This window comes from Camelina sativa, chromosome 6, assembly GCF_030686135.1.
Source record: "Camelina sativa cultivar CO46 ecotype springtype chromosome 6, ASM3068613v1".
In the NCBI taxonomy this organism is placed as follows: domain Eukaryota; kingdom Viridiplantae; phylum Streptophyta; class Magnoliopsida; order Brassicales; family Brassicaceae; genus Camelina; species Camelina sativa.
The window spans coordinates 5,172,531-5,192,456 of record NC_141885.1 but is presented as its reverse complement, the minus strand read 5'-3'; the positions used below and the strand labels follow the sequence as shown (position 1 = coordinate 5,192,456).

Here is a 19,926-nt window from a genome sequence, read left to right as displayed (position 1 = left end):
ATTTTTCATAATGAGATTAACAAAGTATCTCTTATCCTTCAAAATTGTGTGGCTAGATCTACTATTCACCACTAGTATGTTCTTGTCCTCTGCCATTTCTTAAATGGACAAGAATTTCTGTTTTAAAACATAAACAAATAATCTTATAATGAAGGAAATAAAATCATTGAATTTAAACCAAAATTATAATTCAATAAAATCCAAAGTCATAAAACATAGAGAATTAAACTAAATAAAAACAACCAATGTTTAATTATCCTCTTTTAGGCAATCAGAAGTTTCATAATCCAATTATTCATCATTCTCATGGTCGAAATCTCCTTCACCATCGAGATGAACCAAGTAAGCTTCTGGATCCTTTTTCAAACTCTCTTGATAGAGATCAATGAGATGCTTAGATGTCCTGCATGTCTTAGCCCAATGATGTGACATACCACATCGGTGACAAACCAATTTAACCTTATGTTGCAGTTTGAATATTCTGCGGCCTCTACACGGCCAAAACCGAAGTCGGACCGGTTCCCACGACCATAACCACCACGGCCACGACCATGATGCTTATCTCTATCGACGTAGTTAGACACTTTGGTCTCCTTTGTGAGCCTCTAGTAAGGGGGTAGATCCAGGAGGCCTCACTGCACTGTTCATCAATAATAGCTCATTGTTTTGCTCAGCAAGTAGCAAACAAGAGATGAAGCTTGCATATGTCTTAAAACCCTTTTCATGATACTGTTGCTGAAGCAGTATGTTATTAGTGTGAAAGGTAGAGAATGTCTTCTCTAGCAAGTCCTCCTCAGTAACCTCCTTACCACATAATTACAAGATAGAGACTATCTTAAATAGCTCTGAATTATACTCATCCACGCATTTGAAATCCTGGATCCTTAGGGTTTTCCAATCGAATTGAGCTTTGGGTAGGAGCACCGTCTTTTGGTGTCCATATCTGTTTTTCAACTCTGTCTAAAGCTCAAGAGGATCTTCTATGGTAAGGTACTGGTTCTTGAGACTCTCAGCAAGATGATGGCGTATATGTAATATCGCCTTATATTTACTCTTTTCAGTGCAATTATTATCATCCTCAATGCATTCTCATAGGTCTTTTGATTTCAGGTTGATCTTAGTGTCCAATGTCCATTGGAGATAGTTGTCTCCAGAAACGTTAAGGGCTGAATATTGGAGATTGTTGAGCTTTGCCATCTTCCACCATTTGGAGGTTGACTAGAATTAAACCGGGAACTAAAGACCTCGGTTTTACTTTTAGCTTGATCACGAACCTTGGCCTAGACAAGAAGAAGAACCGATCACGAACACAGGTTGCTCACGAACACGAACAGATCTCTGAACAGAAACTAACTACGGACAGGAACTGACCACGAACACGGATAGATCACGGACTGGAATCGATCGCTGAACTTGAACGAACAGGGGTTTTGTGCGGCGGCCGTTTTAGGGGTTAGGGATTTTTCTCAGTTGGAGTTTAGGGCAAACTCATGCTGATAACGTGTTGTAAACTTAGAGAAACTTATTAATCCAATCGAATGTTACATATATAGTAAAAGACAAAGCCCAAATACATTAGGACTACTAAACTGACTTAGACTTAAAAAAGGTGGCCGATGGGCCTTATCGACTTGGACGTGTATGGGCCGTGTATGAGCCGTGTATGGGCCGGTTATGGAAATCCATCATCCGTGTTTTACAACATCACTTTTAATAAAAAGACATAAGGTTAGAGATTATTATAATGAAATACTACTCAAATTGGAATAAAGATAATTCTTGAAGCCAAACATATAGCTAAAAAATCGGAACCAAACAGATATTATTTGTGTTAAGTTAATTTTCTCAATAAATCAGTTTTTTTTAAATATATATATATAGAAAATAAAGTATAATATTTGTAAAAAATAATATATTTTTTTGCCATTAAAGCTAAATAAATCTAACCACATAATTAACACACAAGATTTTAATGTAATGTATAACACAATTTCAAATTATATTGTTAAGATTAGGAAAATATTTTTGTTTGTTTTTTTAACAAAGATTAGGAAAATCCAGTCTTAGAATATCTTTCTTAAAAGTAAATATACGGTTAATAAGTGATCAATTTGATTTTTTCCACACCTATATTTTGGATAGTTAACATATGATAAATGATTCTGAAATATTCTAATATACAAAATCTTAGCTACTTACCAATATTTTGGTAGATGATATGCTACATTTATTTTCATCCTTAACAATATAGCATATTCTGAATAGTAACGCATATTAAAGATTTTTCTATTGCACAACTAACATTAAAAACAATCAAATCTTATAGATATTTTAATATTAGTTTTTTAACTAAATTTGACAAACTAATCTATATTTACATTTTCCAAGTACATTTAGCAAATAAATCCTTAAGTTCACACCTATTTACAAAGACTGTCATTGGTATTAAATTTTACAATTAACATTAAATTTAAATAATATCAAATTCGGAATTTATTTCAATAATAATTTATTCTTTTCAAATTTCCTAAACTATCGGACGAACACCAATTAACATTTAAAATTTTTCTAAACTATGATTGCCGAGATTTCCGGTAAATCTTGATTCCCAAATATTTCTTCCCTGTAACATATCTTCAAGATCAAAAGAAAGTAACAGCATTAAAACAAAAATATATCATATTCCGCAAATATAAAAATTTTGATATTTAAAGTATACATTTTCCATAAAACTTCACTAAACATTAAACTCTCCATTTATCGTACTATTGCCTAGATCTCCGATTAATCTTGATTACCAAATATTTTTTACCTATACCATATCGTCAAAATCAAAACAAAGAAACATCATTAATAACCATAATATATCATATTCCAAAAATATTCTATAAAAACCATTTTATAGTTATTATCTTCCTAATTCTTCCGTTACTTTTATATTGTTTCCCCTTAAAAGGATTTTTATAGTCAACCTAATAATCAGTCTATTGATATGTGTAATTTTTAACTCCAAATCTTTTACCTGAAAAGACCACAAGACGACTGAAAGTGCACAGTTAATCAATGTAATAATTTAGGATCGATCCCACCGAGAGTAAGAACTATGGCTAACACTAAATAAGAGATTGGGGTTTTGGTTTTCCTAATAGCTATTGCAAGAAAATAGTTACGGTTAAAACTATAAGACTAAGGCGTTGGCCGTTTTGGGAGTCATCTCAGGGTTTTCATGGTTCTAAGCACTATTAAGTGTAAGATCTAACAAGTAAATACTAATTTCGGTCTAGGTTCTCAACTACGAAACACTAATGAACTAACAAGCTATTGTCATAGAATGAAAGTCTAAAGTCTTCATACTCCATTACTCAACTTTCGCAGGCAACGACGCATGTCAACCAGCTAGTAAAACAAGTTCTATACATTCACCAAACTCCGCAAATCAACTTACGCAGGTTACGACGAGAGGTTTCGGTATATGATGTTCATATATTTTACCTTGTTTTCCCTTAGTTTATTCACAACTTTTGCATCTTTTGCTATCCATTTAGGCCATTATTGTGTAGCTTTAGGACTAATCATGCATTAGAGTATAGTTGCATTGCATTTGCATCTTTTCATGCATAAACAGGTGATTTTGGAGCTTAAGGAGCATGGAAGCAATGCTGAGGAGAAGTGAAGCAATCCTGAGGAGAAAACAAGAGAGTTAAGGCTGTAGAATCAAGGTCCGGAGTCCAACTCGACCGCACCACTCTATTTGTCACAAAAGTAACTTGATCCCAAAAGCAATGAAAGTATGAAAGAACTAGAAAGAGTAGAAAGAGAGAGATGGTGGACCTTCAAAGGCTTCGAGAGGGATGAGAGGTTGTGGCTGCTTCTCTGATCGTGGCTAGGGCTACTCCAAAATCTGTTGATGATGCACACTTGAAACCCTAGGTCTTTAAGAGTATTTATAGGGTGTTGTGTAGGATTAGGGTTTGTAAGGGTAGAAACGTCTTTTCTTCTTGAGTCCAGGACAAGGGGCGGGGAAAGAGGCTTCTGGACCGTGTAGGAGGCTTGGACTGGGCCGCAGTGATGGTCACTGGTCAGGACTTCAATAAAAGCACATCGGCTGGATGCTTCTCTTCACGTCGGTTTATAACACGTCTCGGTAAATCGGAAATATCTTCTTGATGAATGAACGAATTGACTTGATTCCACTTCAAGGAGAAAGATAACTCTTCCATATTTCCACTGCCATGTCATATCATATTGATAAAATAAATCAAAATTAAAATAAAAACACATAAAAGTTAAGGATAGACTTTCCGTTCGTTTTATTTTATTAATTTTTCCAAGTTAATAATTCTATGCACAATTTTTAAAAAATTACTAGATTATAAAATTTAATGCATTATTTTTATCTATTGATTGCATATTTTATGAATGATAAAATATTTTTGCTTTTAGCCAAAAAAAATTATAAAATATGAAAGAGGAAGTATTTAAATAATTAAAATTTTAAGAAAATATAGGTAATAGAAATCCACAAATCAACATTTTATTTTAATTTTCTATATGCCATATAAGTAATAATTTAATAATGTCAAACTGTTTTAAATGTGTTAAAACTTATGAATAAAACATAACTAAAAATATACTAATATACTCATCAAATAATCAAAATTTCATTCTTAGAACCTGATTCTTTTTCTCAAGTTTTTTGTTCCAGAGTTTGTTAGAAATACCTCTTTTATAAAACCGGAAAAAAAATCTAACTACCTAATTGAAGTGAACCATGAATTCCTCTTTAATCACCCCATAAAACCCAACAAATAAAACTACTTGCTCATGCTGCAAAGACACGACATTGATATCATAAAGTATAGCATCAAAAACGAATCAATAAATAAAAGGGTTCAAAGGAAACTTCTCTATTTGTCACCCTTATTTTTTTAGGTTTTGCCACGTCAGCACAGTTCTCTCTCTAGGGCGATCGTAAGAGCGACTAGGGTTTTGTTAGTGTCTGCCGCATGGCAGGGAGCGTTGAGAGGATGTCGGCGCCGGAAAAGGAGGCCTCTCCTTTTCCGGTGCAGGGGCCGACGAGTCAGAGTAGTCCGCAACTTCATCACAGCCTATATCGTATCCGGTAGCGGTCGAGAACAGGTTTTCCTATTCAAATCATGCGTTACACGTTGCAGTGGTAGACGGAGCTTCGCTAGTGCAGATTCTGGATGATCTCATTCAAAAGTCAATCCCTCTTTGGGAAGATTTTCTGCAAGGCAAGTTTCTGGATACGGCTCCTCATGTTGACAAAGTCCATGTTATTGTTACTAAGATCTGGCCATTGGGGAATAGATCGGTTCGGATTGATGTTTATGAAGTGAATAAAACAACAGTGAAATTCAGAATCAAGTATGAGAAAACCAGAAGTAGGGTTTTACGTAGGGGAATGTGGAATATAGCTGATATTCCTATGGTGGTTTCCAAGATCCCGTTGTGGGTTATTCTAAAAAATGTACCGCATAAGATGTTTTCCAGGGATGGTCTCCACTTTATTGCTAGTGCAGTGGGGAGACCCATTCGGCTTCATTCTGACATTGAGCTTTGCTCAAAGTTTACTGAGGCCAAGGTGTATGTTGAGGCAGATATTTCGAAAGAGCTGCCGAAAACGTATCGGTTTCGATCGAAATTGGGGATTGATGCGTAGATTGAATTTGTTTACCCATGGTTACCTTCCCGGTGTTCCGTCTGTTTGAAATGGGGGAATCGTGATGCTGCCTGTAAGGGAAATATTGCTCCTGGCTCGAGTTTGGAGGGGCCAATAGCTGGTGTGGACGAAAGACCAAGTCCTCCTCTAGGTCGGATAACTGGCCCACCGGAGGCTCCACTCTCTCAGGAGAAGGGAGTGACTCCCTCAGATGCTGGAGAGGCAGAGTGGTCTGTTGTTTCTCTTTCGAACATGAGGCGGAGTGGGGACCGTCAGGTGGCTCAAAATATTGTAGTTTCCCCTTCTCGTTTTGCTGTGTTATCTGGGACAGAGGAAGAGCTAGAGGAGAGGGTTGATGTAGTCATGGAAAAGGTATCGGAAACAGGAGATGTCGACTCTTCGCTGCTTCAATGTGATAATGAGGAGAAAGAGGAGGGTGAGATCGATCAGTCTGTTCCGTTGGTTGGGGCCTCGCGTCAGCTTACTGTGGATCTGGTAGCTAACCAGAGGAAGCTACCGCCTCGCTCCTCAAAGGGTGTTAATAAACAATTAGAATCCTATGCTTTGCCTACCAAGGACTCACATCCGGGTGCGCCGAGTAAAAGGAAACCCTCCCGTAGAAGATAAGTATGTCGGGCTTCTTCTGGAATGTTTGCGGTTTCAATAAAACATCTAATCATTATGTTCTAAAGAAGTGGATTGAGGGGGAGCAGTTACAATTTGGTTGTGTGTTGGAGACAAGGGTTCAAGAACGACGGTCTCAACGGGTGATAAATAAAGTGTTTAAGGATTGGTCGGTTCTGACTAACTATGAATATCATAGGCTTAGTCGGATTTGGGTGGTTTGGTGGCACAACGTTAGGCTAACACCATTTTTCAAAATTGATCAGGTTATAACCTGTTCAGTGAAGCTTAATGGGGATGAAAATGAATTTTTTTGTTCTTTTATCTATGCTTCGAATTTTGATGATAAGAGGCGGGAATAATGGACTGATCTGAGAGCTCATTTTTCTTCTCCTATCTTTCATAATAAACCGTGGATGCTGATAGGGGATTTTAATGTCACTTTGGATGTGGAGGAGCAATCAAGAGTGGATTCTGCAAATTTTACTACTGGAATGCAGGATTTTCGAGACTTGGTGCAACATTGTTCTCTAGTGGACATGACTTTCAATGGTCCTATTTATACTTGGAGTAATAGAAGAGATGATGATCTGATCTCTAAGAAGTTGGATAGGGTCTTAGTCAATGACTGTTGGGCTCAATATTTTCCGCGCTCGGGTACTACTTTCGCAGCAGGCGGTTGCTCCGACCATTTAAAGGGTCGTGTTCAGTTGGATTGTGATGTAGGCGTGGTGAAGAAGCGTCATCCTTTCAAGTTTGTTAATGCAGTAGCAGATTTGGAGGAATTTCGGCCGATGGTGGGTGAGTATTGGGGTACAACTGAGCCAATCTTTCTCTCCACATCCTCTTTGTATCGTTTTTCAAACAAACTAAAGGCTCTCAAACCGAGGGTTAGAGATTTGGTAAAGCACATGATGGGTAATCTTGTTTGACACAGGAGGCAAATTTAAAAGCGCCTTCCCTACAGCTGATGGAGGAGGAGAGTCTAGCTTATAATCGATGGGATTTCATTTCAGGTTTGGAAGAGAAGTTTCTCAACCAAAGATCTAAACTGCATTGGCTTCATATTGGGGATAAGAACAACCAGGCTTTTCATAGAGCTGCGACTACAAGGGAGGCACTTTATGCCCTGATGGTAGTGTTGTCTCTGAGACTGATGATATCAAGTCTGAAGCTGTTAGGCATTTTAAAACTTTTATGCAATATGAACCAGAGGATTATGAGGGAATCACGATTGAGCGTCTTCAAGAGTTATTGCCTTTCCGTTGTTTGCCTGAGGACATAACAGTGCTGATGAAATCGATTACTGCAGAAGAGATTCAAAATGTCTTATTTGTCATGCCAAAGGATAAGTCACCAGGCCCAGACGGATACACTTCAAAGTTTTATAGGTCTACATGGGATATCATAGGACCTGACTTCACCACCTCGGTTCAATCTTTTTTTGCAACAGGTTCCCTTCCGAAGGGTCTGAATGCAACGATACTTGCTCTTATTCCCAAGAACTCAGAGTCGCGTGAGATGAAGGATTACAGGTCTATCTCATGTTGCAACGTCATTTATAAAGTGATATCAAAAATTCTAGCAAACCGCCTCAAACAAGTTCTGCCCAAATTCATCTCAGGCAATCAATCAGCTTTTGTGAAAGACAGACTATTGATTGAAAATCTCCTATTGGCAACAGAGTTAGTGAAAGACTACCATAATGATAAGGTGCCTGCTAGGTGTGCGATAAAAATTGATATCTCAAAGGCTTTTGATTCGGTGTAGTGGACTTTTCTATTAAACACTCTTCAAGCAATGAATTTTCCTCCAGGGTTTATTCATTGTATTTCTTTGTGTGTTACCACGGCTTCCTTTTCGGTCCAGGTAAATGGAGAATTGGCTGGCTATTTCCAAAATGCAAGAGGATTACGGCAAGGTTGTTCTCTGTCACCTTATTTGTTTGTCATAAGCATGGATGTCCTTTCAAAAATGCTAGACAAGGCCGTGACAATGCAACAATTTTGGATATCACCCTCGTTGCAAAAGTATTGGTCTTACTCATCTTAGTTTTGCTGATGATTTGATGGTTCTTACTGATGGAAAGGTCCGGTCTACTGATGGTATTATACATATTTTCGAGGATTTTGCTAGAGTGTCGGGTCTGAAGATAAGTCTTGAGAAATCTTCTTTGTTCTTAGCTGGAGTCATAGCAGATGTTCAACATGAAATAAGCACTCGGTTCCCCTTGCTGTTGGGACGCTACCAGTTAAGTATTTGGGTCTCCCTCTTCTTACAAGATGTTTTACTACAACGGACTATCAGCCACTGATTGATCTGATAAAGAAACGGATTGGCTCTTGGACATCGCGACTGCTCTCCTATGCGGGTCGTTTGAACTTAATAAATTCTGTTTTATGGAGTATCTCCAACTTCTGGTTAGTTGCTTTCTGCCGCGAGATTGTATTAGACAAATTAACAAGGTCTGTTCTGCTTTTCTGTCGTCCAGGCCGGAATTGAATCCACGAAAAGCGCGAGTGGCTTGGGAGGATGTTTGTAAGCCGACGGAGGAGGGAGGTTTGGGTTTACGATCTCTAAAGGACGCTAACAATGTATGTTGTTTGAAGCTGATCTGGAGGATTGTTTCGCGTAGTCCATCTCTATGGGTGAAATGGATATCTACTAACTTGCTCAAGGGGGCATCATTATGGTCTATCCGTGAATCCACCAGTATAGGGTCGTGGATCTGGCATAAACTATTAAAGTGCAGAGCACTAGCAAGGACGTTTTACCGGAGTGAAGTGGGGAATGGTTTGACAACATCTTTTTGGTACGATATTTGGTCTCCTCTAGGTTGCCTAATGGATATAACTGGTCCAAGAGGGGTAATTGATCTGGGGATTGGTTGGAAATCGTCTTTGGCTGAAGCATGGACTACTCGGTGGAGACGTAGACACCGAGTGGAGAGCCTGATTTCCATAGAGACAGCTTTGGAGCAACAGTGGCAACGTCGAGATATATCTAAACCGGATCTTGTTCTTTGGAGAGGGAAGGGGAACATTTACACAGACTCTTTCTCTACCAAAGATACTTGCAACCATATCTGATCTATCTCAAATACGGTCGCTTGGTATTCAGGAGTATGGTTCCCTTATGCTACACCTAAATACTCCTTCTGTACTTGGTTGGCACTGCAAAACAGACTCCCCACTGCAGACCTACTGATGCGCTGGAACATAGTCTTTGCACCAACCTGTGTTTTGTGCAACCTGCCCCTTGAGACGGGAGACCATCTGTTCTTCGGGTGTAGCTACTCCTCCGAGGTCTGGAATGCTCTCGCTCAGCCTCTGCTGCATCGCCAATTCTCCACAACCTGGCAAGCGATCGTTCTTCATGTCACAACGCCCCTGCCCAATCTTGTTCAGACATTTCTGCTTTGGTACTGTTTCCAACTGTCTGTTCAGTCACTCTGGAGGAAAAGAAATGCGAGGAAACATGGTCAGCCACCAACTTCTGCAACTACTATGATCGCCTGGCTCGACAAACAAGTTCGGAATAAGCTTCTAATCATACACTGAGAGGGTGATCGAAGATATGACACAGGCCTCCCGGTTTGGTTTGCGTCAAGAGCTTCTCAGTATCATTATGCTGTTTAATTTCAATCGCTTTTCTGAATTATTGCATCTAATGTAACAAAACGATATTTTTTTTGAATTAATTTAACATTATATTCAAAAAAAAATGAAAGTATGAAAGAACTAGAAAGAGTAGAAAGAGAGAGATGGTGGATCTTCAAAGGCTTCGAGAGTGACGAGAGGTTGTGGCTGCTTCTCTGATCGTTGGTAGGGCTGCTCCAAAAGCTGTTGATGATGCACACTAGGTCTTTAAGAGTATTTATAGGGTTTTGTTTTGGATTAGGGTTTGTAAGGTAGAAACGTCTTTTCTTCTTGAGTGCAGGACAAAGGACGGTGAAAGAGGCTTCTGGACCGTGGAGGAGGCTTGTACTGGGCCGCAGTGATTGTCTCTGGTCAGGCCTTCAATAAAAGCCCATCGGCTGGATACTTCTCTTCACGTTGGTTTATAATACGCTTCGGTAAATCGGGCATATCTTCCTGATGAATGAACGGATTGACTTGATTCCACTTCGAGAAGAAAGATGACTCTTCCAGCTTTCCATAGACACCAAGCAAATTAAAATATGAGTTATGGAAGGTTTTCAAAAGTGGCCCGTACTATAAATCTCTGAATCTGTCCTGAAACATGTTTTTCTTTGTCTTTTGGTCCTTTTTGCTATAAATCTGTAAAACCTTCTTGAAATCTTAAATATTTGATAATAGACCTTAAAACTTTGAAATCATTTCAAACTCTTCCTAAATGCATATGAAAACTATAGCTAAAACGAGTAAAATAATTATGTTATTACCTATAAATATGACACACCTACAACCCGATTAAACATAAGCAACCACACCTAAACAATACTCACAATAAACCGTAAACACTCTTCCATCACTAATAGCTGCTACTTTTGCTTTCTTAAAAGATGTATGACCCTACAAAACAGCATGGAGGGTACAAGTTAAGGTAATCCATGCATGGCGTCAATATACTCAAAGTACTGGTGAAATTAATTAGTTTTTTAGATTGGAAAGGGTAGGATTCAGGTAACCATATACGACATCGATACCGACTGGCCTTGGTATTACATAAGTTTTCGTTCTTGCAACAAGAAAGTTAATCATATCCATGATGGAGTGAATGGTGTTAATAACAAAGGGAAAAAACCAAGGTTTTGGTGTGACACTTGCAAAAATGTTGTTACAAATGTCATTGCAAGGTAATTAAATCCTTATTTAAAAAATATTTATGTATTTGGCGTCATTTCTATTTTTAAAAAAACCAATGAAATCTTATTGATTGTTATATATATTGACATTCAGGTTTCTGCTTTATGCTAACGTCATGCACAATTCTGCTGAAGCAAATTTCCTGTTGTTTGATTATATATGCTCTGAGATTATCGGTGAGTCCGCTCCAGCCGTTTTTGGTGGCTCAGTGTATGAGGTGTTTTATTTAAAATATATGTTTACGTCGTTTGTTTGAAATTATTGATATTTTTTACCTAAATAACCTAAATAGAGATTGTGGATCCAGAAAATTTGCCTGATCCAGTAAAAAATCTTATTAGAAAGACTTATTTGTTTCTAGTGAATGTTGAGAAAGAGAACATATGGGATGGTAAAGACACCTACAAAGTGTCAAAATTTCTCATGAAAGATGGTCTACTCGAAGAAACACTACTCCAGCATTCTTCTGGTATGGTCAATCCAGAGTCTATCATCTCTGGTGATCAGGTAATATATCTATACAAGAATCCTATAGTAATAGTCTTTGGTGATCAAACTTTTGCTAAGTCTATTGGTTAAATTTTAAACAACTTCTCTCTTTGTACTTATAGGGACCTCTAATGTTGGAAAACGGTCCGGAAACTACTGACTCGTTTACTCCATCGTCCAGCGTGTGTAGCCAATAAATTGAAGTACTTCTAATTAATCCTCAACTTCCAAGAAGTTGTGTATTGAACCAATAGACTTAGAAAAGTCTAATCCAGAGTTTGAAGTCGTAGGTGTTCATCCAATATCTAAGGAGACTGACAAAAAAGATGGGGGTGGAACAAAAAAGAGTGTTGATCAAGGAAGTGCTGTGAACAACTCAGTCAAAGAGAGAAAACCATCTATGGTGGGAATTTATGTCAAGGTTGAAAAGAAGGAGTGATTCATGGCAGCTTTATTTGTTTTCTATTTAAGTTTTTGTTTTTAATTTTTATTCCTTCCCATGCTGAACCTTTTCACATTTGCAATTTCTTTTCAAACTTGGTTAGTCACAAAATAAGTGATCATTTCTAGCAGTTTTATGATTTAATTACTTAAATAAATATTTCAAGGGCATGGTTTCAAATAGAAGATTTTCAAATATATTTTCCTATAGAATTATTCAAACTAACTAATTTCATCTCATATTCAAATTTAATTAGTTTCTGAATACCATAATTATGTCCTTATTAGTTGTAATTGAGATTGACTTTCTATATCTACTAAACAAGGAAAAAGTTCCAAATACATTCTATCTATATATAAGAGAAATTTCAGAAGAGAGAACATGGTTTGAGAAAACAAACCTGTTGGTATCACTCTATCTGTATTCCATCCCCTTTTACACGTTTATATATGATCTGTCCAAATAAATATATTCCAAACAAATATTCATCAATTGCAATACGAACTTAAAATATTAAACTTCTTCAAGCACGACACTAACTGGTCACAACCAATAATCTATATATTTATAAGTGTTATGAAACGTAACTAATTGAATGCTCCTATTTAAATTTAATTAGTATTTGCATACCATATATATGTACTAATTAGTTGTAATTGAGATCGACTTTCTATATTTACTAAACAAGAAAATGTTTTCTTATAACTACACAATCTTTCTATAGATTAATAGTTGTAACAAAAGAAAGACATAGATATACGCTAATCATGGACACCATTTGACTTCCAACCATTTTTGGGGAATCAACCATGAAAAACAAAGAAAACTCTTCTTCGATGGATTTGGCTTCATCTTCTAAACCATCAAAAATACCCCGTTTGATTCAGAGTTCTACACCTCATAGTCAGATAACTCAAGCAAATGGATTTGATACAAATGGTTTTGTTCTTTTGAAAACAGCTTTTACTAGCATTTTAAAAGATATTATCAACCTGAGCAATATTTCTACTGGTCATTTTGTGACACCAATCTCACTTCAACCATCAGTTCCTGCAAACAACACAGCAAATTCGATCGGTCAATGTAACTCACTTATGTTGTATTTTGGATTGAAATTATATTTTTTTCATTGTCACAACCATTTATTAAGATGCTTTAATCTTATTATCAGGTTCAAGTGCAAGATCGGGACTGGCTTTTGTGCTTCATAGCAACTTTGGATTATTTCCTAAATCTTCAAGAGAGGTAGGTACTAACGGACATCACCAATGCCACGCCGGTTACGTGTGAAAGCTCCCACGACAACACTTCCATCTCCTTCTACAATATATTCAGCAAAAGGTTAATGTTTATCCCATTAAAATACACTACCAACTCATTTATTTTTAACACCTTCTATCTTTGTTATTAAGAGAACCAATATGCTACTGCTACTTCATGTATTAGCAACCAGAAACAATCAAATTGTGGCAATCCAGTTTGAAACTTGCAAGAAAATTTTGAAAATGCATCATTCACAATTTTTACGCAAGGTAATAGTGTTCTTATTATTTTTTGTTAGATAATTAATGTATTTGATGTTATTAAGTTGAGTTTCAGAAAATCAAACTACAAACTATTGTGTGAATTAGGTAAAGGGTCAGGAACTATGGAAGAATAGGTAGAAAATAGTAGTACTGATGATGACAGCATGGACCATGTCATCGATGAGAGTTTAACTGACAATGAAATGGAAGTGGAACATAACTACTATCTCAGCTCGACTGATGATGAAACTGACAAGTGCTTCGATTGTGATACTTAAATTGTTGAACCAGCTAATATAGAAAGCCAGACATCTATAGAACGCCCTACTATTATAGCACAACAGAGAGGCAGAAGTGAAGAACATGAAAAATTCATTGATAGACTGGATAAAATTTTGAAGAAAACTATCGAACAGGCAGCAGCAAATTTGAATATGCCTCAACCAAAGAAAAGAGGTCAGCCACGTTTGGAAAAAAAATGTCCAGAATTCGACAGCTAAGGAAAAGAAATCAGGTATCAATTTCCAGTGAGTAACCGATTAACAATGTTATTTATTTATACACTTACAATTGTACCCGATCAATTTCTGGCCACTTTACAGATTATCTTGATCACGGTGATGCGACATACAAGTGCAAGTATTGTGGTGCATTGATGTGGTTTGATGAGCGTATAAACAAAAGGCTTAACAAGAAAGACCCAACCTTTACACTATGTTGTAGTCAAGGCACTATTAAATTACCCTTTTAAAAAGAATCTCCAGAGCTTATCAAAAAACTTCTAAAAAGGATGATGTAATGAGCAGAAATTACAGAGATAATATAAGAATTTTTAATATTATTTTTTCAATGACTTCTCTTGATGGAAAGGTGAATCAGTCTATGCCAAAAGGCAAAGGGTCGAACATGTTTCAATTGCAAGGAGGAAACTATCATTTGATTGGCAGTTTAAAGCCAGATGATGGTGATTATGCTAAGTATTCGCAACTATATATAGTTGATACTAAAAATAAAGTAGATAATAGAGTGACTGTCATAAAGTAAGCATTTTATGCTTTCTTTTTTTAGCAATTTTTATAACTTTAATATACTTATTATTAAATACTTTGTGTTTATTCTATTTATATAGCAAGGATAAAAATTCAAAGTCAGGCGCAGGGAAACATAAACTAAAAAAAGAAGTCATCGAAGCCCTTATGAAAATGCTCAATGATGTCAACCCGTATGTCAAAATTTTCAGGTCGGCTAGAGAGAGGTTTGAATCTACTAACGATGAGACGTTACACATGCGTATTGTTGCGGATTGCAAAGGTGTTGATGGGAGGATATACAATATGCCTACATCATCAGAGGTAGCTGCCTTATTACATGAGGATTTTGAAACAAAAATTGCTTGGCCGTGATATATTTATTCAAGAGAAGAGTACTGGTCACTTACAAAGGATAAGTCAAATGCATATCTCCTATTTGGCTCTACAATATCCTCTCATTCTATGCTATGGTGAAGATGGTTTCAGGCCCAATATTGAGAAATGTTATCAGAAAGCCACAAGAAGAAGAAGAAGTGTATGATCATGAGACAGTGGTTTGCATTTAGGATTGAAGAGAGGGCTAACGAGTCTCATACTTTGTTGTCTTCAAAAAGTTTGTTTTAGCATTTTCATTGTGATGCTTATACAACTATTGAATCTAACAGACTATCTTATATCAAGTTTAATCAATCCAAACTAAGATGGAACAACTACTATGAGTGAAGAAGGTAATAAAATTTTAATACCATCTTCTTTCACCGGTGGACCGCGTTATATGGTTCAAACGTACTATGACGCAATGGCAATCTGTAAACATTACGGATTTCCAGACCTGTTCATAACCTTTACATGTAATTCTAAGTGGCCAGAGATAACAAGATATTGCCAAAAAAGAGGTTTAACTGCTGATGATAGACCAAATATTGTTGAAAGGATTTTCAAAATCAAGTTGGATTCTTTAATGAAAGATTTGACACGAAGAAAGATGCTTGGGAAAACCGTCGCCTGTAAGTGTTTTCTCTTATATAATTCACTTAATTTAGTATAGGTAATCGTGTATAGCTTGTTAATCTAATAACACTTTGTTTCTACTACTGCGGCTATGTATACTGTATAATTTCATAATAGAGGGTTGTCGTATGCTCACATTCTCTTATTTATGGCTTCTCAAAGTAAGCTACCAACGGCTGATGAAATCGACAAGATGATTTCTGCAGAGCTCTATGAAGTAATTAAAAAATTTATGAATCATTGTCCATGTGGTGCAACAAACAGGAATTCTCCGTGTATGGTTGATGGATCCGTGTATGGTTGATGGATCATGTTCAAAGCAATACCCGAAAAAACATCAAGATATTACCAAAGTTGGTAGTGATGGTTATCCAGTTTATAGAAGGAGGAAATCAGAAGACTATGTTGAGAAATGTGGTATTAAATGTGACAATAGATATGTTGTGCCTTATAATAAGAAGATTTCCCTTCGTTATGAAGCTCATATCAATGTGGAATGGTGCAACCAGAATGGTGCAACCAGAATGGTGCAACCAGAATGGTGCAACCAGAATGGTGAAACCAGAATGGTGAAACCAGTATGGTGCAACCAGAATGGTGCAACCAGAATGGTGCAACCAGAATGGTGCAACCAGTATGGTGCAACCAGAATGGTGCAACCAGAATGGTTCTATCAAATACTTATTTAAGAATATCAAAAAAGGCCCAGATCGTGTTACAGTTATTGTTGAGCCTGTAAATAAGTCTACAACTAATAAAACTGTCACTCCTTGCCAAGCACCAGACACGTCGGAGAAAAAGAATAACAAAATCAAAGATTGGTTTGACTGCAGGTGATTTTTATACAATATGATATTCACCTTCTTATTGCATGTTATATCACTACCTAACTTTGCTTTATCGTAATTTTATCTCTTTAGATATGTATTTTCGTCATAAGCAATTTGGAGGATTTTTAAGTTTCCTCTTCAACATAGATCTACCCAGTTCAGAGACTAACTTTTCATGTTGAAGGGAAGCAACCTGCTTATTTCGATGCAAAAGCTCATATTTCAGATGTTTTGGAACGTATACTTAATCAAGATTCACAGTTCATGGCGTGGTTGACTTTAAATAGAAAAAATATTGTTGGAAAGAATGGGAAACGAGCTCGAGAACTTCTATATGCTGAAATCCCAGCATATTTTACTTTGAATGGAAAGAATAATCAGTTTAAGAAGAGATCGAAAGGTTTTTCTTTGGGTCGTATTAACTACGTTCCTAGAAAAATGGAAGATGAATAATATTTAGGGTTCTTCTTAACATTGTCAGAGATCCAATGAGTTAATGGTGTTGTATATCAATCTTACAAAGAAGCATGTTTTGCAAGAGGAATTTTAGATTATGATCAAGTTTTTATTGACGGTCTGATTGAAGCAGGTCAGTATTGTTTTGGAGATTATATGAGAATTCTTTTTGCTATGCTGCTTCTATCAGATTCTCTTGCTAGATCGGACGTATGGTTACAACTGTGGCACCTTTTGTCAGAGGACATAGAGACAAAAAAGAGAGAAAAGTACAACAATCCAGGTAATAATAAGTATTTGTTAAATATCCTAATTTATATACAGTATATGCCTGAATCCTAATACCTTTTCATTATGAAGAACTAACTCTCACGGAAGCTCAGATTAAAAATTATACTCTTCAAGAAATAGAGATGATTATGTTGTTTAATGGTGGAACTCTCAAAAAATATTGCAGATTTCCCACAGCCTTCACGAAAAGGTATTGATAACTCAAACCGGTTAATTGTGGATGAGATGAGATATAACCGTGTCTACTTGGAAGAAAAGCATGAAGAATGGATACAGATACTAATTACTGAGTAGAGAAGTATATACGATGAGATTATCGGGGCTGTATTCAAAAATTTAGGTGGTGTTTTATTTTGTTTATGGCTTTGGAGGAACAGGGAAAACATTTGTGTGGAAAACACTAGCAGTTGTTGTTAGATCAAGAGGACATATTGTTCTTAATGTCGCCTCAAGTGGCATCGCTTCTTTATTGTTAGAAGGTGGTAGGACTGCACATTCAAGGTTTGCCATCCCATTAAATCCTGACGAATATTCAGTTTGCAAAATCAAGCCTAAATCAGATCTAGCTAACTTGCTAAAAAAGCATCTCTTATTATCTGGGATGAAGCACCAATGTTGAGCAAGTTTTGTTTTGAATCTTTAGATAAAAGCTTCTCTGGTATTTTGTGGAAAGGGTGTTGTTTTTGGAGGTGATTTCAGACAAGTTCTTCCAGTAATAAATGAAGCAAGAAGGGCTGAAATTGTGATGGCATCACTTAATGCTTCTTATCTAAAAACATGCAAGGTCCTAAAGTTGACTAAAAACATGCGACTACTGTCAGACAAGTTAAGTGTTGATGAAGCTAAAGATATCCAAGAATTTACAGATTGGTATTTTCTGTTGGTGATGGTAGGATTAATGAGCCTAATGACGGTGAGACACTAATAGATATTCCAGAAAAAATTGTTAATTACAGAAGCAGAAAATCCAGTAGCAGCAATATGTAAGGAAATCTATGGAGATCCAACAAAGAGGGTTACATCCAAAAAAGGTTTGAGAATACTAATACTAAACAAAGAGGGAAGATTCAGAAGCAAACAACTAATGTTGTTTTCAAGGAGGTTTTCCAAAATGTATTATAAGTCAGCAACCTCTACGAAGGTAAATTTGACCCCCCCCCCAACTTATATTACTAGCTATTTCATTTATTGTTTGGAAACAATGCATCTTAAAATATAATTTATAATTTCTTCACCTAAAATATAGCAAAATGCATCTTAAAATATAGAAAAAATGTAATCATAATCTATTGTACAAAAAGATTTATATAATTTATTGATAATAACTACCCAAATGACAAGAGAGAAAGAAAGAAACAAACAAAGAAAAAAAAAAAAAGAAGAGAAAGAGAGAGAAAGGGGAGAGGAGACCGTCGACCCAAATTTATTATTTTCCCCCAACAAACATAAGTTACCCAATATTAGTTGCAGGGTAGTTTGGTCATAAAAAAGACAAATAAGCAAAAAAAATGAAAAGGTATAGTAAGTATTGAAAGTAGGTGTAAGTGTAAGAAGTTTGATATAAAGTAGGTCTAGGTGCAATTCACCCTTAAATTTAACAATTTCATATGAAGAATTCTAGAACCCATACGCTATTATTGCACACAATAGAGTTGGGGTTATCAAACTCAACACATTAAACCTACAGTATTTTGTTAGTCAACTGTAGATGGAAATGACGCATCTGCCATTTACTAAACTAGTTATGGGTATAAAGGTTTGCGCGGTTAGGAGATCTATCTCTTGGATCAGTTATAAGTCATCCATTAAGCAATAAACAAATTAGTTAGAGAACCCTAATGGTAAATGAAAATTGAATCTAGCAACCTAACATATTTGAACCATGATGTCATCCTTTTAAACCAAGCAACCTAATGGTATATTTGAACTCACTTATGATAAAAAGAGTCATGAATAAAAACATAAGAGAATGCATAACATTATGTTCAAATAAATTAAGGGGGTCAAACAATATTAACATTTGGATAGTGGGTTTGGGTTGATTCTACTATGAGGCCAATCCAGAATTTTCCAATTTTCCATGAACTACAAAAATAAGTTATCTGGTGTTCGGTAAGGTGATATGATCATCAGACCATAACCATCAAAGAAGATCCTTAAGCCTTGTTCAACACGAACAAAGTCAAAAATCAATTTTTCCAGCCAAACGACTATTTGGGATACATTCTTACCTTATCTTGAGCATATATCGAAGTATAATCAGTCCCATCAGAGTTCGTATGAAGGAGTTATTCATTTTACAAATCAGGTGAACTCATGGCTACGCGATATGGACCTACAATCATTCAACGGAGGATTCCAACCAATCCAGAAGAATTCAAGGTATGAACCAAACTTTTCTGGAATCTTTATCCATTTCATAACCACGGAGAATTGGAATCACATTAATATCAGTTCATATGTGAAAGATATGGATATTTCAAGTCAGTGGATTTATCCCAGTTCCAGTTTCGCGTCTGAGCCAAAGATTGTGTTACACAGATCAACTCAGCAACAATTTCGACACGAAAACACATGGAAGATGTTAATGGATCTCTTATGTTTCCAACAAGATCAAGAATAGAATATTTGGTCCACGGAGCACAAAGATACACTCCATTTTCCAAAGGAGCTCAATCTAGTTCTTCACCTGAAGAGTTTTAAGGTCCAATAGG

General features: G+C 36.4%; 3 protein-coding genes across 3 annotated transcripts; all 3 read left to right on the top strand.

Moving 5' to 3' along the window:
- Window positions 1–6,723: 6,723 nt before the first annotated feature.
- On the top strand, window positions 6,724–9,396 carry LOC147942294 (uncharacterized). The gene is made up of 5 exons (XM_087456007.1): window positions 6,724–7,209; window positions 7,406–8,071; window positions 8,177–8,296; window positions 8,397–8,530; window positions 8,799–9,396. Exons 1-5 carry the CDS (start codon window positions 6,724–6,726, stop codon window positions 9,394–9,396), a joined length of 2,004 nt encoding a protein of 667 aa, XP_087312133.1.
- Window positions 9,397–9,513: 117 nt separating this feature from the next.
- Window positions 9,514–9,867, top strand: LOC147942293 (uncharacterized). Its single transcript, XM_087456005.1, has one exon. It carries the CDS (start codon window positions 9,514–9,516, stop codon window positions 9,865–9,867), a length of 354 nt encoding a protein of 117 aa, XP_087312131.1.
- A 965-nt stretch (window positions 9,868–10,832) lies between these two features.
- LOC147942292 (uncharacterized) lies at window positions 10,833–11,715 on the top strand. The gene is made up of 4 exons (XM_087456004.1): window positions 10,833–10,873; window positions 10,947–11,126; window positions 11,230–11,353; window positions 11,431–11,715. Exons 1-4 carry the CDS (start codon window positions 10,833–10,835, stop codon window positions 11,713–11,715), a joined length of 630 nt encoding a protein of 209 aa, XP_087312130.1.
- The last annotated feature ends 8,211 nt before the right edge of the window (window positions 11,716–19,926 follow it).